The sequence below is a fragment of the Podarcis melisellensis genome (genome assembly GCF_964234715.1).
Source record: "Podarcis melisellensis genome assembly, chromosome: 17".
NCBI lineage: Eukaryota > Metazoa > Chordata > Lepidosauria > Squamata > Lacertidae > Podarcis > Podarcis melisellensis.
The window spans coordinates 11,682,991-11,709,382 of record NC_138534.1 but is presented as its reverse complement, the minus strand read 5'-3'; the positions used below and the strand labels follow the sequence as shown (position 1 = coordinate 11,709,382).

The window sequence follows — 26,392 nt, the reverse complement described above, 5'->3', positions numbered from 1 at the left end:
AGGGAAGTTTTAAGTAAATGCAGGGTGAGACATAAACAGATTTGTGCAGGCGAAATATCTAATAAAGTCTAGTAACAAACATTACGACTGTCCTACAGATCCCCAGGTTGTCCCTAGATTTCATGAAATCTGAAGTGAATCTGAGAGCTTCTTTTTACTACGAATTTTTTGTTTTCCAAAATAATAAAACTATTGAAAACAACAACTGGGTACAAGTCTAGTTATGGGATACAATATCTACAAAAAAATTAAATTGAATATGTAGTGACATTTCAAGCATATTCTTAAGACATATTTGAGAAGTTGGTGGGAGGCAATTGTTATCTTCTTCCCTTACATATGAAAAGAATGGAGACCAGAATTCAACTGAGGTAGTTTTACTACCCTTCTAAGCCTTGTTAGTCACTCTGTGATAGCCACATCCCGAATGATGTTGAACCTCAAGGGGTAGCTCAGCCTGAGATTTCCAAAAACATGCTATCGCCAAATGTGTGGCTAACAATAGGGGAAAACCCCCCACAAATCTTTATGTCAAATAGTGAGCCTAGAATCTATGCTTAACGAAAGCAGGGCTAAATCTGGATTTGGCGAGAGAGGTTGTTTAACAATTATAAAAATAATATCAAAGACCCTGGTCCAGAACGTATGAATGATTTTTACATTCCCACCAAGCATGGAAATAAGTTTCGAGATTCCCACATCCCCTTCAACAGAGAGGGAATAAGGATTTATTGTTTTTCCTAATCAAAACGTGAAACTGAGAGCTCTTGTAGAATACTAGGAGTATGAGCAAGCTGGAAAATCTCCAGTTCAAGCACTCTGAAAATTTGAAATTTACTCTGTAGTTATCAACATTAACCTGAAGGTTCTTCCTCATGTGAAACCCATGAGAAATGTTGGGGAAATCAAAATAAACAGTTCAGTCCTAATTCCCTGATCATAGAATCATAGAGTTGGAAGAGACCACAAGGGCCATCGAGTCCAACCCCCTGCCAAGCAGGAAATACCATCAGAGCACTCCTGACATATGGTTGTCAAGCCTCTGCTTAAAGACCTCCAAAGAAGGAGACTCCACCACACTCCTGGGCAGCAAATTCCACTGTTGAACAGCTCTTACTGTCAGGAAGTTCTTCCTAATGTTTAGGTGGAATCTTCTTTCTTGTAGTTTGCATCCATTGCTCCGTGTCCACTTCTCTGGAGCAGCAGAAAACAACCTTTCTCCCTCCTCTATGTGACATCCTTTTATATATTTGAACATGGCTATCATATCACCCCTTAACCTCCTCTTCTCCAGGCTAAACATGCCCAGCTCCCTTAGCCGTTCCTCATAAGGCATCGTTTCCAGGCCTTTGACCATTTAGGTTGCCCTCCTCTGGACACGTTCCAGTTTGTCAGTGTCCTTCTTGAACTGTGGTGCCCAGAAATGGACACAGTACTCCAGGTGAGGTCTGACCAGAGCAGAATACAGTGGCACTTTGCTGCTTGATGGGTGGGTGGGTAGGCAGTGAAATGTCCGCTTCTATAGAGACCCCTGCTGCTCCTTCCAAAATATTGGGTTTGGAGGCAGGCTGCCATTGGCTTTGGATCCACTGGATCAAAAGTCCCTCTGATTTCTCAAGGGGTCCAATTTTAAATGCCACCTGACTTCTGCAAGGTGACAGGCCTTCAGAAGTTGTGGTTGCTTCACACCTCTGCTCCTTAGCTAGGATTCAGGATCACTCTGCAAGATAAAGCCTTGGGTTTGGAGAGCATTGCCGAGTCAGAGATGAGCCACTGATGTTTCTGGGGTTTTCCTTCTCCTTCAGATAAAACTGGTTGATGTCGATGACTCTCCCCTTGGAAATGAGATTGTCCAACTACATGTCAACAACAAAAATGTGGGCAACTACAGCACCGATGGAAATGGCACCGCTGAGTTTTGTATTGATACCTCAACGTTCTTTAGTTCAGATATCTCACTCAGAGTAAGTGACCGACAGAAGCCAGGGCTATTGCACACTTCTCCAAACAACTCTTCGCCTTTCTCTTTTCTTAAAGGTGCCAGTGCTGTCTTGCACATGTTTACATGTAATAGGTAGCTAGTACCCAAGTCAAGGAATAGGGAACTGTCCCCTTTAAGTAATGACCGTATTTTTCCGTGTATAAGACGCCCCCATGTATAAGACGACCCCTATTTTTTTTTAACCTAAAATTAAGAAATCAAGTTGTGTAGCTTTTTTGGGGGCTGGGGGAGGTCACTTCCGCCAATCGCTTACCCGCCTGTCCGCCACTGCCGATCGCTTGCCACAGCCACTGCCGATCACACACCTCACCACAGCGAGGTGTCTGCCCGCTAGCCGCCACCAACAGGCCACCCATCCACTTGCCGCAGCCACCAATCGCCTGCCCAGTTGCCGCAGCCACAGCCAATCGCCAGCAGGCCTTGCTGCAGCCCCCAATCACCTGCCCAACTGCCGCTGCCAATCTCCTGCTTGCTGCTGCCATTAATTGCACGTCCCCCCTCTGCACTATCCATGTATAAGATGACACTCAATTTTGCCTAGTTTTTTTTTATATATATATAGCATAAAACATTGTCTTATACACAGAAAAATACGGTATCTCCAATAATAGTTGGGGGTACTCCTGGATCCTTTGCTGTCACTTGAGGCTCAGGTGGCCTCAGTAGCCTCGGAGTGCCTTCCATCAGCTTTGGCTGGTGGCCCAGCTACAACCCTATCTGGACAGGGATAGCCTAACTACTGTTGTCTATGCTTTGGCAACCTCTAGGTTAGATTACTGCAATGTGTTATACGTAGGGCTGTCTATGAAGATGATTTGGAAACTTCAGCTAGTGCAGAATTCAGCAGCCAGGTTGCTCACCAGAGCAAGACAGTTTGAGCATATTACAGTGATCCTGGTCCAACTGCACTGGCTACCAGTTAGTTTCCAGGTCCAATTCCAAGTCCTGGTTCCGTGAGGCTCTTCGTATAGCGGTTTTTTCGTCTTGCGAAGCAAGCCCATTGACAGCTTAGCGGATTAGCGCTATTAGCGGCTTAGCGGATCAGCTGATAAGCGGCTTAGCTGCTTAGAAAAAGGGGGGGAAAGGGGGGAAATCCCGCAGGAACTCACAAGACATTTTCGTCTTGCGAAGCAAGCCCATAGGGAAATTCGTTTTGCAAAGCGCCTCCAAAACGGAAAACCCTTTCGTCTAGCGGGTTTTCTGTCTTGCGAGGCATTCGTCTTGCGGGGCACCACTGTAAAGCCTTAAATGGCTCAGGACCACAATACCTCAAGGACCACCTCTTTCCATATGAACCTACCCGAACCCTGAGATAATCTTCTGAGGCTCTTCTTCATGTGCCTCCTCCTCAAGAGGTCCGGAGGGTGGCAACACGAGAACGGGGCTTCTCTGCAGTGGCTCCCCATCTGTGGAATACTCTCCCCAGGGAGGTTTGCCTGGCGCTTTCATTATACAATGGTACCTCAGGTTACAAACACTTTGGGTTACAGACTCCGCTAACCCGGAAGTACTACCTCGGGTTAAGAACTTTATCTCAGGGTGAGAACAGAAATCGTGTGGCGGCGGGAGGCCCCGTTAGCTAAAGTGATACCTCAGGTTAAGAACGGTTCCAGGTTGAGAACGGACCTCCGGAACAAATTAAGTTTGTAACAAGGCACCAGGCAAAAACATTCCTTTTTAATCAGGCCTTTGGTTTATCTGATTTACATCCCATGCCCTTTAAAATGTGAGTTTGGGGGGGGCTATTGGGTTGTTTTTTAATTATTATTATTATTTATTTTGTGGTTTTATATCTTGATTTTATTCTGTGAGGCCCCCAGGTAGAGGGCGGTATATAAATTCAATTAAAAAACAAAAAAAAGAACAAATCAGTCACTAAAGCTGTATGTCCCTATTTGCAGCTTGTAATCTAGGCATAGGCAAACTCGGCCCTCCAGATGTTTTGGAACTACAACTCCCATCATCCCTGACCACTGGTCCTGTTAGCTAGGGATGATGGGAGTTGTAGTCCCAAAACATCTGGAGGGCCGAATTTGCCTATGCCTATTGTAATCCGAAGGCTTCCAATGACCCTGACTTGTCCAATTCCCATGGAGAAATAACGTGATGTCCTGATTTCTACATCTTCCTCCTCTCTGCCCTCCCTTCCCCATTGCCTACAGCTAATATATAAACCCAATGACAATTGCAACAGTGATGGCTGGTTATTACCCTACTATCCAGAGGCCTATCATTCAGTCCAGCGCTTCTACTCCAGAACAGATAGTTTTGTGAAGATACACCAAGTGCCAGGAGAGTTGCCGTGCGACCAGGTCAGCAGAATCAAAGTCTCCTACAGCCTGAATATAAAAAGAAGGAACACTGCAACCTTCTATTTCTTTGTAAGTATCAAAGAGCTGCTCAGTTTTCTTTATTTGACATGGAAGTATTTATTGGGGGTGGGGGGGGGGACATATGCCTGCAAAAAAAAGATCAAACAAAATGCAAAAGGAGGTATGTGACCCATAAACAGATGTCGAGAAGGAATTTTTATTAAGCTACCTGACTTGTTTCAATGAAATCTTTTTCAAGAATGATTATTGTAAACCGTTCTGTGGCAAAAATGTGTTCCCAAAGCATTCGAACCAATGCAGAGCCAGCGGCGGAGCAAGCCGATCAGGCACCTGGGGCAGCGCAAATGCCCTGCGCCCAGGGGTGGGGCCAGTCGCCTAGGGGGCGGGGCTAACCAGGGCAGGACGCTCCACTGGGCCTTCGAAGAATCTGCCTGCCTCCTCCCACTCAGCCACCCTACAGCTGAGGGGGAGGCGGCGGGCGGACCTTTTGGGTCAGCGCAGAGCCTGCGGGCACCCAAGCCACCACGTCACTCCCAGCTGGGTTCAGTTGTGGCAAAGCCGGATGAGTAGATTTCCCCCATTCTGTATCATTGGTCTTTCTCTGCACTCTTCCTGAATTCTGATTTAACTAGGAGATGATCGTGCATGGTTAACATTTCCTTTTTTATATAAAAAGACATTTAAAAAACTAGGAAAACGGTGAAATTCATTCTGAATGCAGGTTTAATGCTCCATGCTCCAAAGCTGGAATGAATTTTGAAGTTTTCCTAATTTTTCTCATATCTCAATGTAAATCAGTTTATATATCCCCCAACCCCCAGCCAGGTTACAGATATGCACTGATAAAACACTGAGTGTGCTGAGCTCAGAACAACTGATTCCCTTGCTCAAAAGGATAAGAACTATCAGGAATTCCATCACTGCCACTATGGGCCATAGTTACTGAGTGACATGAGGAGACACGTGGCAATTTTTGCACGGTAAACACTGCAGGATTTTGTGTGTGCACGATCATTAATATATTTTGTATAAGGTGAATAAGGATTCACTGAACAGGGGAGAGAAAAATTAGTTTTGATACATTTCAAAATATCAAAAGGCTTCCAAACTTGTATTCATAATTTGAGATTCTGCTGTGAGGCAATTTTTTTGAACCATACTTCTCCCATGCCCTTGAGTGACACTGCCTATTGCTTATTTCCTTCTTGGTGTATACAGGTACTGGTGAAGAACAAAATTATAAACTCAGGCAGAAGAGTTGTCACTCTCAGTCGTGGTAAGTAGTGCTGTGCCAAAATTTAGTGGTGTTTGTTTGGTTTTCCTCATGAAAACGGCCATTTTGAAGGGTACGAAAGGGTCTGAAAACCCCTCCTACTGTTGTGTATGTTTTCTTGTAGCTGTTCACAGCTATTGTTGCCCCTCATTCTGCTCTTAGCTGTTGTTGGCAAGAAATCAGTTCCAATATGCCCAAAACGTTGAGAGCTTTTCTTCTTTGGTTTCCAAATTGGACTACACTATAGGGCTGATCTTGGAAAAACTGTTCCTGGAGTGCAAACTCGCTGCCTCGTTCCACAGTAAACCCTTAGGGTATTAGACTCCTCTTCAGTGGGGTACAATATTGCCCCCACAACAGCAGTTTCTTTGTTTTCCCCTCCTTGGGAATAATCTGGGACCCTCCAGCCTTTGAAAACTCATCTGGCTACTACTCCATCTCTCTTCCCCAAGGTGATTTGTTTTCTTGGAGGGAGGTACCATATGTTAGAGGCTCTGGGTCAGGGCCAGCCCACCCATGGGGCGGACTGAGATAGCTGCCTCTGGTGCCCACAGGGTACCCACCTGCCCACAGGTGCCTAACAGAAATGGCAGTGGCTTCTAGCGAGATCTCATGAGACCTCACTGGAATCCACCGCCACATGACCCTAGTAAGTGAGGCATTGGTAGAGGTTGGCAGGGGGGAGACAGCAAGGACAGCACGTTCCCATTTTGCCTCAGGCGGAAAAACTGGATGAGCCGCGGTGGCTCTGGGTATAGGAAGAATGTAGGTGAAATGTCTGCCTTGATTTTGCTTGCAAAATGTGCTCGTGTGTCAAATTCTTGCCCCATCACATACCGTATTTTTCGCTCTATAAGACGCACCAGACCACAATACTTTTTGAAGGAGGAAAACAAGAAAAAAATATTCTGAATCTCAGAAGCCAGAACAGCAAGAGGGATCGCTGCGCAGTGAAAGCAGCAATCCCTCTTGCTGTTCTGGCTTCTGGGATAGATGCACAGCCTGTATTCGCTCCATAAGACGCACACACATTTCCCCTTACTTTTTAGGAGGGAAAAAGTGAGTCCTGTAGAGCAAAAAATACGGTACATTCTTTTTTTTAAAGCCCCATTGGTTATTTATTATATTTGTATACCATGATCCTGAACGGTGATTGAGTCTGTTGAGCCAGTGTAAATTTTGTTAGTGTGCAAGCCTCTTTATCGTCTTCTCTCAAAGCTCTCTGCCAGGAGCCTTGTGTTTCAGGCTGAGGATTCCAGCTTGTCTCTCATTGTTCTCCATGCAGATGATTTGGCAGCTTCCAAAGGCCACTTTTACATCTCACTTTCTGTCGATGCAAACATGGCTCCCGTTGCCACGCTGCTGGTCTATACTCTACATCCTGAGAGGGAGGTGGTTGCTGATACTGCCAGATTCGAGATAGAAAAGTGCTTCCACAATAAGGTAAGATAACGCAATGAGGTAAGAACTGCAAAACACTTCATATGCAGGTAAAAGTACCCCTGACTGTTAGATCCAGTCGTGGACGACTATGGGGTTGTGTGCTGACAATAATAATAATAATTTATTTATTTGTACCCCGCCCATCTGGCTGGGTTTCCCCAGCCACTCTGAGCGGCTTCCACAAAGACCAAAAATACACTAAGATGTCACACATTAAAAACTTCCCTGAACAGGGCTGCCTTAAGATGTCTTCTGAATGTCAGGTAGTTGTTTATCTCTTTGACATCTGATGGGAGGGCGTTCCACAGGGCGGGCGCCACTACCGAGAAGGCCCTCTGCCTGGTTCCCTGTAGCTTTGCTTCTTGCAATGAGGGAACTGCCAGAATGCCCTTGGTGCTGGACCTCAGCGTCCGGGCAGAACGATGGGGGTGGAGACGCTCCTTCAGGTATACTGAACCGAGGCCGTTTAGGGCTTTAAAGGTCAACACCAACACTTTGAATTGTGCTCGGAAACGTACTGGGAGCCAATGTAGGTCTTTCAAGACCGGTGTTATGTGGAACATGGCAATTTGTTCTTAGGAAAGCTCCTTGAAAAGCTGGATGAGTTAAGCTTTAGTTTCTTTTTGGTCTTCTGGAATTTCAGAAGTTTGCTCATTGTATGGAAGTTGTATGGCTTACAGCAGAATGTGAGGACAAGTGTTTAGTGGTTGTCTAACAACCCCTCTCAGCATCAGCTTGCCCCCCTCCCTGATGATGTTTCATAGCCTGGGGACTAGCCATCAGTTCCAACAAGCATAAGACATGTTCAGCTAGAAGATGAAATAAATGTGCCCCACTCCATAATTCATTTTCCTATTCAGCTATACAGGAAGCCCCTACTGATAAGTGAAATAAACCCAGTGTAACACAATAGGCCACAACAGGTTTCTCAATCTAAGTATGGTGGCTTTCCAAGAGTCTAAGATGGAAAGAAGGCTTTATATTAAGGTCATCTAGAAATCAGTTGGCCTTCCCATGAAATTAATCCTTCAAATGTTTTATACTTGATTTCAGGTCAGCCTCCAGTTCTCCGTGAAGGAAGCTCTTCCAGCTTCAAATGTCAGCCTTGATGTCAAAGCTGCTCCCAACTCCCACTGTGCTCTGCGAGCTGTGGACCAGAGCGTTCTTCTCTTGAAGCCAGAGACAGAATTGTCAGCTGAAAGTGTAAGAGCAAAAGCCACCTGCCTGTTTCTGCCCACACCGAATCTTGCATGCTGAGTGTAATGATCTCAGGCAGGCAAGCAAGCCCCAATAAGAACTAATGAGTCTCTGGCAGTTTTATGCCACATTTATTTACAATTTACGTCCAGAGCATGGCTCTGAGCCTGCCGCTTTTAGCTACGAGTTGGTCATTCTGAGTCTCTGCCCCTGTCACAGCATGAAGGGCGCCAAAGTCCAGTCCTTCCTCTTTTGTACTTCCATTGCATTTTAACCCTTTCAGCTCTTCTGGTTCTACCTCCCGGTTGCCTGGCAACCCCTTCAATGTCATCTATCTCCTCCCCTCCCTCTGCCTGTGAGCTTTCCGAGTCTGGGAACTCTTGATGAAGGGGGGCTGAACTAACCCACTCCTGCTCTGTCTGTGGCTGCAATCCCTCACTTCCAGAGTCAGTCCATGGCCAGAGGTGGATTTAGGGCAGCATGACCAGTTCCGCTGTGCTGGCCACCGAGTTGAAGGGGGCACTGTAGGGCACTGCAAGTATGACGCAGTGCACACGCAGAGCAGAATATGAGAGGTGAGGGCACCAAATTTGGGGCTTGTACAGGGTGCCACTGAAATTTGAAAGACCAAACTCAGTCACGATAAATTCACCAGCTCTGGCGTTTCTAGACCTTTCTCACCACTTTGCTATTTTTCGGGCTTTCGGGCCCTAGTCGAGAGACATGTTTTGTCCTGCTCTGAGTATGAGTCTTTGCTTGCTCCCATCCTGCCACCCTAAGTGGTAACCAGGATGACAAAGGGTTGGCTGAGAGGTTGCAAGGGCAGCAGAGATGATTATAACAGAAACTTCTGCTTTGGTGATGTGCCACTTCTGTAAGGGATACACTAAAAGTTAGGGTTGCCATATTCCCAAAAGTGAAAATCCCCCCTACCCCCAAAAAAATATGGCCAGGTTTTCCGGATAGGTTTTCTGGATATTTTGCTGATTCAGCAAAAATCCACTCAGCCGCCATTTTTGCAGCCCGATTCCTGGGCGTATGGTAGCCCTACTAAAAACCAAGGTTGTACAATATGGAATCTTCCAAGGCAAGCACGAGTCTCACCCTGTGCAGGCTGAACATTTCAGTCATTTGTGACACAAAATTTCAGTGTCTGTGTCCAGAATTTCATTTTATTTTTAGCCCTGTTTATAACAGGCTTCTGCACTGGTTTCTCCTTCTTAGGTCTACAGTCTCCTTGGCTATGATATGGTTGGTTACTACTTCAATGAGCTCAACCTAGAGGATGATCCCCAAGAGCCTTGCATTCCACCGGACAACATATTTCATGATGGCTTGTATTATTTTCCTGCTAACTTCAACTATGGACCAGATATCTATGGAGAAATAAGAGTAAGACTTGCACATAGTTCTTTTGTGAGCAGTTAAGAGAAAAGAAATGTCTAACCATCTCCATTCTCAATAGTGTTTTGGAGGGGGGTTTTTTTTTTTAGTGATTCTCAGCAAGATTCCACTTTACTAGCTTTCTAACTAGCTTTCAAATTACAGAGAAGTCAATGAAATGGAGCTTGGAATATTAAAGGCTATACATTCCAAAGTGGGCAAAGTGTCAGGTGACTCAGCAGGAGACCCATATGACTCAATCAGCTGACATATAGAGGAATCAAGTGGGGTAGAGCTGGAATGTGGTCAAGGAGGAAAACGGGTGTAAACTGTTTTGCAAATATGTTTATATCAGGCAAAAATGGCATATAAAATAAGGAGAGATTCGCACTAAGATGTTGATTAATTTTCATGAGAAATCTTTTTTCAAAAGTTGCGATCGTGTAGAAATGTGGAGAATTTAAGATTAGAAATATGAGAAAGAGAGGGAATCTGAAATTGACAGATCTGTCTATCCCTAGGAAGAAATGATCTAAATAAAGAAATAATGGAGATGATAGTAATATTAAGAAAAAGAGGAATGTGTGCAAAATCTTGAGCTATTTATTATTATTTTCAAATTCAGGCTACGGGTGTAAAATTTGTAACCAACTCCCGGCTTCGGCAACCGGTTATATGCTCCAGTGGCCGTGGTCCTTTTCGGCCTTTTGAGGAGTCATCTGAAATTTTTGCCAGAACCACATCTGGCCCTATCCTTGCAGGTAATTTGGGTGGGGATGGTGCAAACTCGTAATGTTAGATGGAGAATGAAGTGTAGAACTGCAGAATATCCTGAACTTTTCCTCAGCTTTTGCTACCATTCAGCATGGTTTCCTTCTGGAGTACCTTTTTGGGATGGGAGGGGGGGGCTTACTATTCTGGGCTTACCTAGTGAGTCGGTTCCAGAAGGCAGCAATGGGGAACTGCTGTTCTGCCCTGTGCCAGAAGGCTGTTGCATCTCACAGGCTTTTTCACATCTACATGAAGTTGCTAGGAGGTGTCACCTGGAGTTTGGTGTCAACCATATGTAGATGGAGGTGGTGGAAGTTCTGAATCTGTATGTGGCTGCAGTTTTGGACTGGATGAAAGTGAACCAGCCAAAGTTTATTCCAGAAAAGTTGCCTGGTGTTCTGGTAGGTAAAGGTAAAGGGACCCTTGACCATTGGGTCCAGTCGTGACCGACTCTGGGGTTGTGGCGCTCATCTCGCTTTACTGGCCGAGGGAGCCGGCGTACAGTTTCTGGGTCATGTGGCTAGCATGACTAAGCCACTTCTGGTGAACCAGAGCAGCGCACGGAAACGCCGTTTACCTTCCCGCCAGAGTGGTACCTATTTATTTACTTCCACTTTGACGTGCTTTCGAACTGCTAGGTTGGCAGGAGCAGGGACAGAGCAATGGGAGCTCACCCCGTCGCGGGGATTCGAACCGCCAACCTTCTGATCGGCAAGTCCTAGGCTCTATGGTTTAACCCACAGCGCCACCCGTTCTGGTAGTCCTGGATTATATGTTTAGCCTATCCGGGATATTACTGCATTCCTCCTGGAGCAGCAGGCTTATCGTTTGGGGAATGCTTTCTTGGATCCAGACCTGAACCTGGATATCCAGGTGATTGTAGTGGCCAGCAGTGCCTGCCCATTGCTCAGTAATTTCAGCATCAAATGATGCATTGTGTTTGCATGAAGACAGACCTGCATGCTATCAAAAACATGGAGATACTGCTGGAAATGTTAGCTCTGTGTCATTCTCTCTTTGTGATGGCCTGGGACTCAGGCTCAGACTCGGAGCCAGAGGAGTCTCAGTCTGCACCGGATCCTTTGCCCCAGGCGGCATATGAACCCAGTCTGGGGCCTGATTCTGAAGAGTCCCAGGCTGCACAGGTTCCTTCAACAAACACCAGCTGGGCCGAATCAGGGGCCTGAGCCTGCAATCACTTACAGCTGCTCTACTACCGGTTGGGTCAGGGGAGGCTGAGGCGGCCTCTGGGTCTAGTAACCCACCAATGTCTCCCGAGCTGCAGAGACTGAGGTCTGAGAGAAGGAGAGACCTGAGTACTCGCAAGATGAGTGCTTGCCTTCAGGCGAGACAGGGAGCATAGCTGTCAACTTTCAGATTTGAAAATAAGGGATCAGCAGCCTCGCCTGTTCCGGGGACAGTCTATGGGATATCTAACAATCCAGGATAGCAGTGGGAAGCAGGGGGAAATGGCGCTGGAATAGGGGAATTTCCCGCCAAAAAAAGGGAAGGTTGAAAGCTATGACAGGGAGGTGAGTCACCGGGGGTTACCCTGACAGAGATAAAAGGCTGCTGGACCCCGCCCCAGGTTGCGGGAGCAATGTTGCTGTTTGCCAGAACCTGCCTGTGAACCTGTGCCTGACCTTGCCTGGTTTCCTGCCTCGTGTCCTGCTTTGGCCCTGTCAGATTGACTCCTCGCAGAACCCTTGGATTTGGACCGCGTTACTTGGGTTACCCCCAGGCACAGCACACTCTTCTATTTCCAGAACTTACACCTTCCCCATGTCATATCTGCCATTTTGCTGAGCATTTTCCAGCACTTGCTCCATATAACTGATGTCATTCCACAGGAAGGGTTAGGCTCCAGGTTGTTGGTTTCTGGGACCCAGGGGAGCTGGATAGTCATAAAGTAAGCCAGAGCATGGTCCAAAACAGGCACAACTCCTTCTCAGACCAAGCAAGATTAATGTCTACAGATTTTTTTGCATAGGGGATAATGTAGCTGCTCCTGCGTCCTACCACTTACTGCTGCAAATTCATAGAACTAAGAGTCCAGATATCCTTTCTTATTGTTTTAGAATCTGCGCCACCGCCACCACCTCCTTCAGGAGACGTATCTCGAGATAAAGTTATTGAGACTGTTCGGAGATTCTTCCCTGAAACTTGGATATGGGAACTGTTTGATATTGGGTGAGTTGACACTGGCTGTTATTGGCATTGGCCAAAGATTTTGCAAAGAACAATGAGTATCCAGAGGTGGCCAGCACCCAGTTTGTTCTACCTGGGAATGAGGGAAGATACTGTTTTACTTTGCATTTAAAGGTGAATATAGCTAGTTCTCACTTTCTGAAGCAATATGCAAATCAAAACAAAGTCATCCTTCAGAATTTGCACGTCTCCAAATTTTGCAGTGAAGTTCTCCACCCATGTATAAAAATGCATGTATCAGTAAATGTAACTTAGAAGAATGTGTAAGATTAGGGGAAATATGCTTTGCAAAAATAAATAAATGATATATTTGGCAAGATTGCATACAAAGCTGCGTATAAGAGAAATTTGCACCAAAATGCTGGTGGATTTTCATAAAGACTTTTTAAAAAAATAACAAAATGATGTAGGCATGTGGAGAACTAAATTTAAGATTGGGAAAACGGAAAGCTGAGAGAAGCAAAATTGGCAGATTCAACCATCCCTGGTTCTACCTCAGGGGTGGTTAACCTGTGACCCTCCAGATGTTTTTGGACTACATTGGCTATGCTGACCGAGGCTAATGGGAGTTGGGAGTCCAGCAACATCTAGTGGGCCACAGAATCCCTCTACCTGATCCCTCCTCCTTGCATGTCATTCCTCTTTCAAGTTAAAAGGGTCTTCTGAGGGTACATTGCCTGAGATCTACCAAAATCTTGGGAACAGCTCTAGCTGGGAATGACATTCCCTGGGTTCAGTGCATATTCTGAATCTTGCAAATAAGATTGTGTTATGCAAACCACAGAAGGCCTTTCACTGCCCTGTCTGGCAATTTCTGCACAGGTTTGATTCTGTTTATAGAATCCTAGAATTGTAGAGTTGGAAAAGATCCTGAGGGTCATCTAATCCAACTCCCTGAAATGCAGGAATCTCAACAAAATCATGCATGGCAGATGACCACCCAACATCTGCTTAAAAGCATTCAAGGAAGGAGAGTCTATCTCCCGTGGGAGTCTATTCCACTATCAAACAGCTCTTACTGTCATAAAGTTCTTCTTGATATTTAGTCCGACTCTCCTTCCTTGTAACTTGAAGCCATAGGTTTGGGTCCTAGCCTCCAGAGCAGGAGAAAACAAGCTTGCTCCATCCTCCACATTGACAGCCTCTTAGCTATTTGAAGATGGCTATCATATCTCCCCTCAGTCTCCTCTTTACCAGGCTAAACACACGCAATTCCCTCAATTCTCTTTGCTGCTCCCCACTAACAGAGTTTCTATGCTGCAAACCAAATGATTTTTGCATCTGCTGTAACAGACACTTTGGGTTGTGTGATTTTGGGTTGCACACCGTGCCGAACCTAGAAGTACCGGAATGGGTTACTTCCAGGTTTCGGTGCATGCGCAGAAGTGCTAAATCATGCTTTGTGCATGCACAGAAGCGCCGAATCATGACCCGCGTGTGCACAGATGCGCCACTGCGAGTTGCGGATGCTGCGGGTTGCGAACGTGCTTCCCGCACAGATCACATTCGCAACCCGAGCATCCACTGTACATAGTGTAGCCTGCTGCAGTAGAGAGAGTGGTTTTTTTTGTTTTTTTAAAGTGATGCGCATTTCAACTTAACCCAACAGCATAAGAACGTGGTGAGGCTTTTCATCTTGGTAATGTGGATATAAATAGTCAAGCCTGGGTTTCTATATATAACTTTTTTGTTTTTCTCTCCTTATTAGTTCAGATGGACATGCAAAACTCACCTACGTCGTCCCTGATACCATCACAGAGTGGAAAGCCAGTGCCTTTTGCTTGGAGAAGCAGGCTGGGTTTGGCATCTCCAGGCCGGCCACCCTGATTGCCTTCCAGATATTCTTTGTTCATATGACGCTGCCTTACTCCATAGTTAGAGGGGAAGATTTCCTCTGTAGAGTCACTGTCTTCAACTACCTGCAGGAATGCATTCAGGTTCATCCTCTCATTCCTTCTTTGCTCTCTTTCATGTCTAGAAAAGACCCTTGCATATTGTTTTTGCGGGTTGGGGTGCAAACCATCCACATCAGTGAGATAAACAGGAAAAGGTTAGACTAAAGCACATCACACTTGCAAACACATAGATTCCTACTGAGTTTGTACCAGTTTAGATGTTGTGCCTTTTCTTAGGAATCCTGGGGACTGTAGTTAGTTAAGGTGCTGAGAGTTTCCTTTCAGAGATCTCCAGCTCCCTTCTCACTACAATTCCTTGGCAAGTGAGACTGATAGCTAAACCAGTTGCACTCTGTCAGGGCTTTATTGGCCTGTATAAGCAACTTGTCTTTTTAATTAGCTGACTTAATTTATAACACATTCCCATTTATTGTTTTTGCATTTGTATTTAAACAATTAGATGCAGTTATGTGCAAAGGATTTACTTGGAACATTTACAATGCCTTCTGATAGTCTACATAATAAATGTTGAACTACATTGGTTCCTTGATCTGTCAGAGATATTGTTTACATAGTGCTGTGCACCAGATTCCGATAAATCCTGAACCCAATTGGGCAAATTCAAGGCCCTTTGTGCCCTGTCTGGCTCAAGTTGAAGTAGCTACAAATAAATGAAGAATGGATTGAGTTGTCCCAAATCTGTAGATCACTACAGTTTCTCAGAAAGCCAGACAGACTGTCACCAAACTGTTGCAATTATTAATTACAGCACCATATAAGGAAGGAGAAGGGGAGGAAGGGAACTGAACGAGGGCTAGAATGATCTCACCCAACCTCACCAATGATGGTGTTTGGAGAGAGAAGCTAGATTTTGAGAGCTGCCAGGATATCCTAGAATACTATCACACAACCCAACACTTTCCAAGTACTGTCCCTTAGAAAGTGTTTAGTGGAGTTGAGTGGCATTTATTCAGCTTGTGTTCATCCTCTATCCTTTCCCAATCCACCCCAGTACTGTCCTTATTTTAAGTTTGTCTCCAAATTTTGGCTCTAGTTTTTAGGTTAGTTTTCTGTTACTATAGATCCCTGCTATAGTAGGGGAGACTGAATGAAATACCTTTTTGTCTTGGTTTTCTCTGCCCTGTCTGAGGTTAAAGCATCCTCCCTTAGTCCTAGGAAGCCCCGCTAACTCTGTTAATTAACTGTAGTTTCTCCCCTTATGGCAGGTCAATGTATCAATGGCCGAATCCCGGGATTTCCAAGCCCAACTTCTCTCACCTTTGAATGATAAAGGATGTGTGTGTGGCGGTGAGAGGAAAACATACATTTGGAATATTAGTGTTAAAAAACTTGGTGAGTGAGCTTCTTTCTTCCTCTCTGCTTTGTAAACTGGGAGTCTTGTCTGTTTTAAACTTGCATAAGAAATGCAGTTCACCAAATGTAAATGCAGAATGCCTGCAGATCTGACCACCCAAGTCTTTTTTTCTATAACCATTTTTATGTCAGGGAAGAGTGGGAGTGTCTCAGAGTTCTCTCTAGAAAACCTCCAGGAAAAATTCTGTGAACTTCAACTGATATCATGTGCCTATAAATTGTTGGCCTGACTGCCCTTTGAATATCCCACTGTTTGCCTAATACGCACATATTTACAAGGCAACTTTTTCTAATAAAATGAATTTTTGTATGTTATTTTTACTAATCTATGCATCCATATGCATGCTTTATGGACGTGGGTGGCGCTGTGGGTTAAACCACAGAGCCTAGGACTTGCCGATCAGAAGGTCGGCAGTTCGAATCCCCATGATGGGGTGAGCTCCCGTTGCTCGGTCCCTGTTCTTGCCAACCTAGCAGTTCAAAAGCACGTCAAAGTGCAAGTAGATGAATAGGTACTGCTCCGGCGGGAAGGTAAACGGCGTTTCCGTGTGCTGCTCTGGTTCGCCAGAAGCAGCTTAGTCATGCTGGCTTCCTCAGCCAATAAAGCGAGATGAGTGCCACAACCCCAGAGTCGGCCACGACTGGACCTAATGGTCAGGGGTCCCTTTACCTTATGCATGCTTCACCCTAGTACATGCATTTTTGTACACATTGCTTGGCTGGAGAACTGCATTGCACAATTTGTGGACGTGCAAATTTTGAAGGATGGCTTTGTGTCAGTTTGCATATTATTTCAGGAAATTATAATTAGGTATATAAACCTTTAAATACAAACTGAAACAATTTTCTCCTTCATCTGTAACCACAAGTTTGCAGGTCTATAATTGGCCTGTTTTCCAGTGTTGATCATCTCCCTAATTTTGTAGCTCCGTAGAACTCAATAGTTTAATTCGATTTTTGTTCATTTGCATGAACCACCAGCTCTGCATTCTATTAAGCTCAGGTCTAGTTTCCCACTAGGAGTTTTTCAGTATCCTGACCCTTCTTGCTTTCAGAGTTGTATCTGTAGAAGAAATCTGAGAAGCTGAAAATTTGCCCATGAAAGGTTTTATTTTGGGTTTTTGCTGCATCTTTTCCAGGAAGCATATCTAAAGGGCAACCCACCATGGGTAATTTACATGCAAGTTCCAGAGAGAAACTGGCACAATGAGAGCAAGCTCCTTGTGCAGAGAGAAGGCAAAAAACCTAAATTAATTAGTTTTCTATTTGTAATCTTCTTTCTAAGGGCTCATCCAGACTTCCTTTTGCGTTGCGCTTTAAAGCTCCGTATTCAAGTGGGTTTTGTTTTCTGGTTTTTGTCCCAACTCTTTTAGCAGGAAAATCCATGTTTTATCACTGAATCGGAGCAAATGGCAATCCACACACACAAACAAACTATTACTGCTTGTTTCGTTTCAACAGGAAAATGCAGGTTTTCCCAGGGAAAGTGCCAGAACAAAAATAAAAATTAAAATGTTTGCTTTCAGGTGCTGTGACCTTGTCTGTTACTGCTGAAGCTCCAAAAAACAGCGGGGACTGTGGAAATGGAACATCTGGGGGCTTGGATGTGGGACGGAAGGACACCCTGATCAGAGAATTGCTAGTAGAGGTACAGTGGGAAGATCTGAGCTTCAAAAAATGTGCTTCCTTCTCAGCGGCTAATTAGCTAATTCAGTCAGGATCAAATGTGGAGCAATTCCCGTTTTTCCCTGCAAGGGTATCTCATACTTGCTACACACTGCGTTTTACCCCCAGTGGACTGGACATTCATTTCCTTCCACCACTTTCCCTTTTCTTCCACTACTGTGCAAATACAGTATAACATCCGAAGCACTTCGTGTTATTGTCATTTTGAAAATGTAAGTAGCTTTTATGAGCTGAAAGGCAGGAAAGAAAAAAATTAATGATGGTGATGATTATTTATACCCCATCCATCTGGCTAGGTTTCCCCAGCCACTCTGGGTGGCTACCAACAGAATATGATTATGATTATGATTAACAAAGCAATAAAACATTGAACATTAAAAACTTCCCTAAACAGGGCTGCCTTCATATGTCTTCTAAAAGTCAGGTAGTTGTTTATTTCCTTGACATCTGATGGGAGGGCATTCCACAGGGCAGTGCCACTACCGAGAAGGCCCTCTGCCTGGTTCCCTGTAACCTCACTTCTCACAGAAAGGGAACCACCAGAAGGCCCTTGGAGCTGGACCTCAGTGTCCAGGCTGAATGATGAGGCACTCTGCATTGTGAAATTCCAGTAGCAAAGCTGGGAGGCAGAGAAGAGTGGGGAGATATGAGAACTCAGAATTGTTTATATATGCAACAGTTTAAATGAATGGCAGAACTGGACAGTTTTAAGTTTTGACAACTTGCTGGGGGGGGGGTTGGGGTGTATATGTTTAACTTGCTCTTAGACTGTCTTGTTTGTTTTCGTGAATTACATTGTAATATCCAGCATCTACAAACAACAAAAATCTGATTGACGATAAGCAAAGGAATTCAGAGTTAGATTCCAAAAGCCATAGTAAGCCTAGACAGATTTAAGTCAGCATTATGTTACACTACAATATAATACAAAATAATGTGAGTGTCAGCGGTGATAGTTATCGTTTATAAAGATGTAGGATTTCCCTGTTTTGCTATTTCTTTGTTTCATTCATTCATTCTTCATTCATTTGTATGTCCTCCTTCTGCCTCTTTGTTCTCATAGCCTGAAGGCATTGAAAGAGAATTAACCCAGAGCAGCCTTATCTGTGCAAAAGGTAAGAGGGTTGCTTTCTTCTGGTGGGCTGCTATGAGCATGGGAACTGGAGGAACCTGTCAAAAAGTAATGAAAGGTTCATGGGAGCAACTAATAGTATTGTAATGGGGATGCTGCCTTTTTCCTGCTACCTGCAAATAAGTAAAAATAAAAAAGAGCCTTGCATCACTTCTGCTGCAAATTTTCTAGGCTCGGCTTATATGGGGGAAATGATTAAACCAGGGTTTAAGGATTTGCGTGGCGAGTTCCCGCCCCCCCCCACCAGGATAAATAAAGACACAAGACACCATAATTTAAGGTTACTTGGGCGAATTAGGCCACAACTTTATTGAATTCAGGAATGAGAGGCATTGGCTTAGGCATTGGTCCTAATGACTATCCGGCTCCAGCCCATTTGCTGGAGACACGGGGAAGGGTTAACCTTATATTGGGGGAGTCTCCTGCCGAGGCACGTCGACTAGGAGCTCCCCTGGGTCACCGCTCTGGGGCGTGCCTTTGGCCCACCCCTCCATAGGCTTTGGACAGGGCCACGCCCCCCGGAGTCCTTTAACGGACCACCCTTTGGTCGCTGGGGGGAGGTGATGGCGTTCCTCCCCCCACACACATCCTCTTAACCCCTTCTTACCAATAGCTACCGCCAATGCCGAGAAGTTGTGACGAGTTGCTACGAGGTAGGCGAAAAACCAAAAGGCCAGAAAACGCCAATTGGGAAAAATTTCTACCATGCCCCTTGCGGCGACAGACTGAAGTCCATAGCAAAGTCAAAGACCTACCTAAGCCTAGTTAAAGGGAGGGAGGGTGGGAAAACGTGGGGGCGAGCCGACGAAAAGAGGGCAAGCCCCCTCCGCGCCGGCCCTAAATAGGGCAGGCCACGCCCCCCCCAGCCAGCCAGCTGATTGGCTGGCTGGGGGGGGAGACCCGACCGGGATTCCCCTGCTCTCGCGGGGGCTGGCACCAGCCCCCGCTCACGTGGGGTGGGCGTGAAGCCCGCAACCCCACCTCCTGGGCAGGCCGGAAGTGGCTTTGTTTTACAGCCCTGTCAAATCATTAGGATGTACCAAGTCAGAAGAGGAATGCTTCCAACATACTCCTCAGCTGAATTTCTGTTGATTTTTGGCGTTCCAAATTACCTGGGATTGTTTCTGAAGTGGAACTGGGCTCTTTTGTTCTAGTTTTCATATATATATCTGAATGTTGTACAGAGCACAAACACAGGCAGTTTGTTGCAGTTCTTTATTCAGTTCATTTTGTCTTCCATTCCTCTACATACCTAGTGTGCAAAAAAGCACTTTTGTTACAGTATTTATGGCTAGTTGACTATTCTTTTTGCATAGCGTTTCACTAATGTGCAGGAACATCGGTAAGAAAATATACCGAAAGCCTTGTATGGTAACATCAAGACTGCTCGACTGTGAGTGGGTTGTCGTGAGATCTAGGGCTTCAGTTCTTGTGTCCCAGTTATGGAATTCCTTGTCCAGAAAAAAAATGCCTGGCCAATCTTTGTGCAATGGCCAGACAATTTTCTCTGGGCAAGATGTTTTGTGAATGGGATGGCCTCGGGGCTGAGCTGCTGTCAGCTGTCAGAGATGAACCAGGAATGGCGTCATGGTATCGCAGCAGAAGAACTGAGATAGGGGAGTCATGGAAGGAGGCCAGGAGAGCCCTTGGAGGCTGTGTTGCCAAGGGGCGCTTCGAAACCTGGAGACTTAGGAAAAACCTGCCTTACATAGCAGTGAGAGTCACAGCAAGCTTTTGAAATGTAGTTGTGAACAAGCAGAAGAGGGCTCTCCCACATTTATAAATAGGTAGCAAGATCAATCTCTTGAGGGTGATTGTTGTGCACCTATTTATGCTTATTTTCTGCATGTAGCACTTGGTTTCCGTTATGTACTGAGTTGAATAGGATCCAAACTGCAGCAGTCTGATTGGTCCTAGAACAATAGGATTCAGAATGCAGCAGTCTGATTGGTCCTAGAACAATGCAGCAGTAAGATTGGTTGGCAGGAACCACCCAATCATGCTCCAGATATAAGTGAATCCACAACCTGATTGGCTTACAGTAGAATTCCAGAATTAGCCAATCATGTGCAGCCCATTGTGTAAATAATGTATATAAAGCAGATACTTTGAGGGGACTTTCATTCATTCCTCCTCACCACTATGAGCTGAATAAAGAGCATGAAATCACTTTGCGACTCTGAGTATATTTCAGTTTCTATACTCCTTTGTATGGAAGGAAGGAAGGAAGGAAGGAAGGAAGGAAGGAAGGAAGGAAGGAAGGAAGGAAGGAAGGAAGATTGGTAAAATAAGCTATTGAACTATGCAGCACAAATTAGTTAATTTGAAACCCAAGAAAGAAAGAGGACTCTGAAATGTTTAATGCATATCTGTTAAGCTTTGTGTATAGATTTTTACATTAGGAAAACTTTTATATGTCACTTGTAACACGATGAAGAAGGTTTAAAATTGAAACAGTAAGAGTGTAAGGTTTTTTAAGAACGTGCGTGAAAGAGTATTAAATAATGAAACCAAGAGGGGGAGGGGAATCCATCAAAATTATGGTTCAGAAATTTGTTGAAGATTTTTTGTTGTTATATTTGGAAATTTAATAGTTATTTTAAAAATGCATTTAAATATATTTTAAGTTTAATGTTTTAATTGCAGGTGCTGTCGTCTCTGAGTCAGTGTCTCTGAAACTCCCTGAAAATCTGGTGGAAGGATCGGCCAGAGCTTACTTTTCTTGCATAGGTCAGTTTATAGGTTTCTTGCAAGGACAAGGTTGTCATTCACTCTCACTCATTTGGATAATAATCTTGGAGATGTTTTAATTGGAATCTTATTTTGCTTCTTATGAGTCAGGAGACATCTTGCATGTCAGAAAAGATTTGTCTGTTCTGAGATCCAGCACCAAGGGCCTTCTGGCAGTCCCCTCATTGCGAGAAGTGAGGTTACAGGGAACCAGACAGAGGGCCTTCTCAGTAGTGGTGCCCGCCCTCCCATCAGATGTCAAGGAAATAAGCAGCTATCTTATCTTTAAAAGACACCTGAAGGCAGCCCCGTTTAGGGAAGTTTTTAATATTTAATGCTGCATTGTTTTTAACACTCGATTGGGAGCCGCCCAGAGTGGCTGGGGAAACTCAGCCAGATGGGCGGGGTATAAATAAATTATTATTATTATTATTTTAGCCTTTTACTACTTCTTCATAGGTGTAAAGTCTTTATTTCCACTTCTGACTTTGCAATTCACAGAGATACAGATTTCACATGCCATGCAGCTCCTCCTCAGTAAACCATTCCTGTCTTGGCAAAGATATATGGCATTATTACTGGTGTTCCTGTGACTATTTTTGCTCCCTTGTTGAGCCTCCCTAGTTCAAATGCAACAGCTCCTTCAGGCATCAGGAAATGAGTTCCACGTGGTAACACTCCATATAGAAGTCATATGTTCATAGGTCTAGCTATGCACACCAGCCCAGTTGCAAGGAGTGCAATTTCCACACAAGCATATCTTCTTGGCAACCAGTGATGTTTGATAGGTAAAGGTAAAGGGACCCCTGACCATTAGGTCCAGTCGTGACCGACTCTGGGGTTGTGGCGCTCATCTCACTTTACTGGCCGAGGGAGCCGGCGTACAGTTTCTGGGTCATGTGGCCAGCATGACTAAGCAGTTTCTGGTGAACCAGAGCAGCGCACAGAAACACCATTTACCTTCCCGCCGGAACGCTACCTATTTATCTACAGTGGTACCTCGGTTAAGTACTTAATTCGTTCCGGAGGTCCGTACTTAACCTGAAACTGTTCTTAACCTGAAGCACCACTTTAGCTAATGGGGCCTCCTGCTGCTGCTGCGCCGCCGGAGCACGATTTCTGTTCTCAACCTGAAGCAAAGTTCTTAACCTGAAGCACTATTTCTAGGTTAGCGGAGTATGTAACCTGAAGCATATGTAACCTGAAGCATATGTAACCTGAGGTACCACTGTACTTGCACTTTGACGTGCTTTCGAACTGCTAGGTTGGCAGGAGCAGGAGCACCCCATCGCGGAGATTCAAACCACCAACCTTCTGATTGGCAAGTCCTAGGCTCTGTGGTTTAACCCACAGCACCACCCGCTATCTCCATGCAATATGGCTAGTGTGCATGCAAGTGTAGCAATTTCTGCATGTGTAATGAGCATCCAGAAGCATTTTGGGGCAGCTTTCATGAGGGGACTATTCTAGGGTTGTGCATCAACAATATTCAGCTTAGAACTCCGCCCCCGCCCTTTGCATTTTAAACAGTCTGATTTGGCTCAGACCACTTTGGAGCTGCCAGATCCAACTTGAGGGTCCAAGTCTTCCTTGTTCTTTCTTCCCGATTCACTACAGTGGATGCTCGGGTTGCAAACGTGATCCGTGTGGGATGCACGTTCGCAACCCGCAGCGTTCGCAACCTGCAGCGGCGCGTCTGCGCAGGCTGCGATTTGGTGCTTCTGCTCATGCGCAAAGTGCAATTTAGTGCTTCTGCGCATGTGCGACCGCCGAAACCTGGAAGTAACCCGTTCCGGTACTTCCGGGTTTTGGTGGTCCATAACCCCAAAAAACGCAACCTGACGCATCTGTAACCCGAAGCATGACTGTATTGGGAAATTTTAAAAAATTGCCTTTACATCTCTCTCTCTTTATGATATGTCTCTTCCCCCCACCCCACCCCTACTGCTAAAGAAAAAAAAGTCCCTCCAGAATGGATAAAGCCAGCCAAATTAACAATGCTTTATTCTGAAATGTTTAATATAATTTTTGTTGTTGTTAATTTTACTGTGTCAAATGTGCATTGTGTCGTTGACCTCCTTGGTAATGTATTTATTTTGAAATCTTTAAGATAATATTTTAGTTTCCTGTTAATGCATTCCTGCCTTGAATGTATATTTTATATTTGACATTTATTCCGGATTGTTTTATTGGATGGAGGTTGTAAACCTCTTGGATATATTTTTTTCTTAAAAATAGAAAGCGGTATAGAAATGAAATGACGATGATGAAGAAATTAGAGGCAAAAAGGTCTAGAGCCTTTTGTACCAAGTGCCTCTAAAATACAGAATGTGATCTCATTTTAAAAAACAGCTTTTTTTATTTTGGGTGAAGAATTGGATGAAATTTGCAGGCAAGCTTGCCCCTTCTGAGCATATGAATCCTGGCAAATCCCAGAAGGCTAGCTTCAGTGGTTTTCTCACAAGGGCAGCCATTGTAGTTTTAGGGTCGGAATAACTTAATTTCTCCCAGTGTTTTCTGGACAATCGGTCTAAAATATTATAGACATAAGAGAGGTGCCTCTGGTTAAGAAACCTGTCAAACTGCGGACAAATAGGTTTTTGTGCTCAGCATCTTTCAAGTTGCTTTTGGGATTGGGAAGAACTAAAAGGGATTCGCTTTTCCAGGTAGAATCATTACCTCTGGTTATTAACTGAATTTGGCTGTCCCAGCAGAGCTTTTCATTTGGCTTTTCACCACTCTATTGCTTGCTCTTCCTGCAAAATCCCTGATATCACAGTGTAGGATAAGTAGGTTGGGGAAGAAAATTGATTCGGGTCTCATTTGAAGCCAAACCTATCAAATTCACACTTTCAGAAGCAATGTGTGAATGGAAACACAGCAGTCTTTTGAAATGTTCACAGTTTGCCAAGCGAACAATGCTTACAAAAATGCATTTGCAAAAATGAAGGGGGAAACATGCAGAAAAATAGGTTGGGGAAAATACACACAAACACATTGTGCTGGGAGGAACTGCTGGCAAAAATATGCACATATGTCATGCTGTCAAAACCATATTTCTCCATACTTCTGTTAGAAGCTGGTTAATGCCCAATTTCAACTAAAGCATGGTGGGCTGCCCTAAAACATTGGCTCAGGATTTCAGTGTTTGACCTAGGGAAGGGTTTGTGCCAAAACCTGACCAATGAGGAGTTTGTCAGCAAATGGCAGAAAACCATGGCTAGAAAAGCCACCTCTATTGGTCTGTCACCCCCCCCCCAACTGTATTACCTGGGTTATGAAGGCGCCCAAAAGATATTAAAGCAAAGATAATGCACACTGACTTGCGATCTCGATCACACATAGTCTGTAGTCCGCTGGCAGTAGGAGCACAATATGGGCATGCCTTTAAGTTAACATCTTACATTAAAAACCTGACAGTACCAAATTAACGAAGGCTTTTCACCAAAGCCAGACTAAACGTCTTTCCTTCTGCAGTGTTGGATGGCAGGTTGAGAGGAGTTCCCTACCAGGACAGACTTTGCTTTTGTGCTCAAGAAATCAATTCCATACAACATACTTTGCTGCATTGTGCAAAATATGAGCAAGCCAGGGCTGAACTGATATTACCCTTGCTGGTACCTTTCTTGAGAAAATCAGAGGCTCACTACGTCAGGTTCCTATTGGAAGACCGGACAAATGCTAGAACATTAGCAGTGGCAAAGTTTTTATCAGTGGTTGCAAGAACCAATGATCCCTATCTTTTGAACAAAATGCTTGTTTAACCTGGAGGTAGGCTGTATGAATTGTGCATTGCTTTGTAATGATTTGTTGGGTCTCTGGGCCCTAATAAAGATTGATTGATATTTTTGACAGGAGACCTCATGGGCACAGCCATGCAGAACCTTCATCAACTTCTCCGGATGCCCTACGGCTGTGGGGAGCAGAACATGGCACTCTTTGCACCCATTATTTACGTCATGGAATATCTAAAGGCAACAGGACAACTGGATGAGGAGACCAAATCCAAGTCCATTGGATACTTAACCAGTGGTAGGAGGCTTGTGGGCTTTCCATGGCCGTCATGTTTGCCACAGTGTGAACAGAACACCAGACTAGACGGACCTTTCCTCTCATTCATTAGTGCTTTCCTTACATCCTTATGGCTAACACTTGCCTTGGTATTCATTTTGCCCTGGACTAAATGTGGCATTGGATTGAACTGCATGTACACAAACACACATACTTCCCTCCATCTTCTCTGAAAATGTCCACTGGAAAGGCCATTTTACTTTTGAAACACAACGTGGGTCTGCATTTGTGGATCCAGGCTTTTAATTTAATTAAGAACACTTAAAGGTTCCCCTGACTGTTAAGTCCAGTCGTGAACGACTCTGGGGTTGCAGTGCTCATCTCGCTTTACTGGCCAAGGGAGCCGGCATTTGTCCGCAGACAGTTTTTCTGGGTCATGTGGCCAGCATGACTAACCCACTTCTGGCAAACCAGAGCAGCACATGGAAATGCTGTTTACCTTCCCGCTAGTGTGGTACCTATTTATTTACTTGCACTTTGATGTGCTTTCGGAATGCTAGGTTGGCAGGGGCAGAGACTGAATAATGGGAGCTTCGTGGGGATTCGAACTGCTGACCTTCTGATCGGCAAGCCCTAGGCTCTGTGGTTTAGACCACAGTGCCACCCACGTCCCTAAGAACACTTAAGGGTGTTCTAATCATATAGGTAAATTTTATGTGACAACCATATAGGTCATCTTGAGCACTTTAGGGAAAACAAGGGTTGGATCTGCACTGACCTGTTTAACGTTTCCCCCCTCTATTGGAACAGTATTATATATGTTGTTCTAAAACATCACAGGGCATGCTTGTTAATTAAAACGTTTTTTACCTTGTTTTTGTCCCCGTTAAATGTAAGTAATGCCCGACCACACCATTTTCCAAAATGCTGTTTCTTTCCTGCGGCTGAGGGCTG

General features: G+C 44.7%; 1 protein-coding gene across 2 annotated transcripts in view; it reads left to right on the top strand.

The window, feature by feature from the left end:
* LOC309359746 (ovostatin-like) overlaps window positions 1-26,392 on the top strand; it is a 58,944-nt gene that overhangs the window by 14,903 nt on the left and 17,649 nt on the right. For both annotated transcript variants that reach the window (XM_081893758.1, XM_081893759.1), the window contains 14 exons: window positions 1,806-1,964; window positions 4,165-4,383; window positions 5,554-5,611; window positions 6,894-7,051; window positions 8,105-8,254; window positions 9,473-9,640; window positions 10,257-10,392; window positions 12,481-12,592; window positions 14,319-14,547; window positions 15,732-15,858; window positions 17,406-17,527; window positions 18,629-18,680; window positions 21,344-21,427; window positions 25,283-25,459. In XM_081893758.1, the coding sequence (XP_081749884.1) occupies window positions 1,806-1,964; window positions 4,165-4,383; window positions 5,554-5,611; window positions 6,894-7,051; window positions 8,105-8,254; window positions 9,473-9,640; window positions 10,257-10,392; window positions 12,481-12,592; window positions 14,319-14,547; window positions 15,732-15,858; window positions 17,406-17,527; window positions 18,629-18,680; window positions 21,344-21,427; window positions 25,283-25,459 (1,951 nt within the window). The remainder of the gene's footprint in view (window positions 1-1,805; window positions 1,965-4,164; window positions 4,384-5,553; window positions 5,612-6,893; window positions 7,052-8,104; window positions 8,255-9,472; window positions 9,641-10,256; window positions 10,393-12,480; window positions 12,593-14,318; window positions 14,548-15,731; window positions 15,859-17,405; window positions 17,528-18,628; window positions 18,681-21,343; window positions 21,428-25,282; window positions 25,460-26,392) is intronic.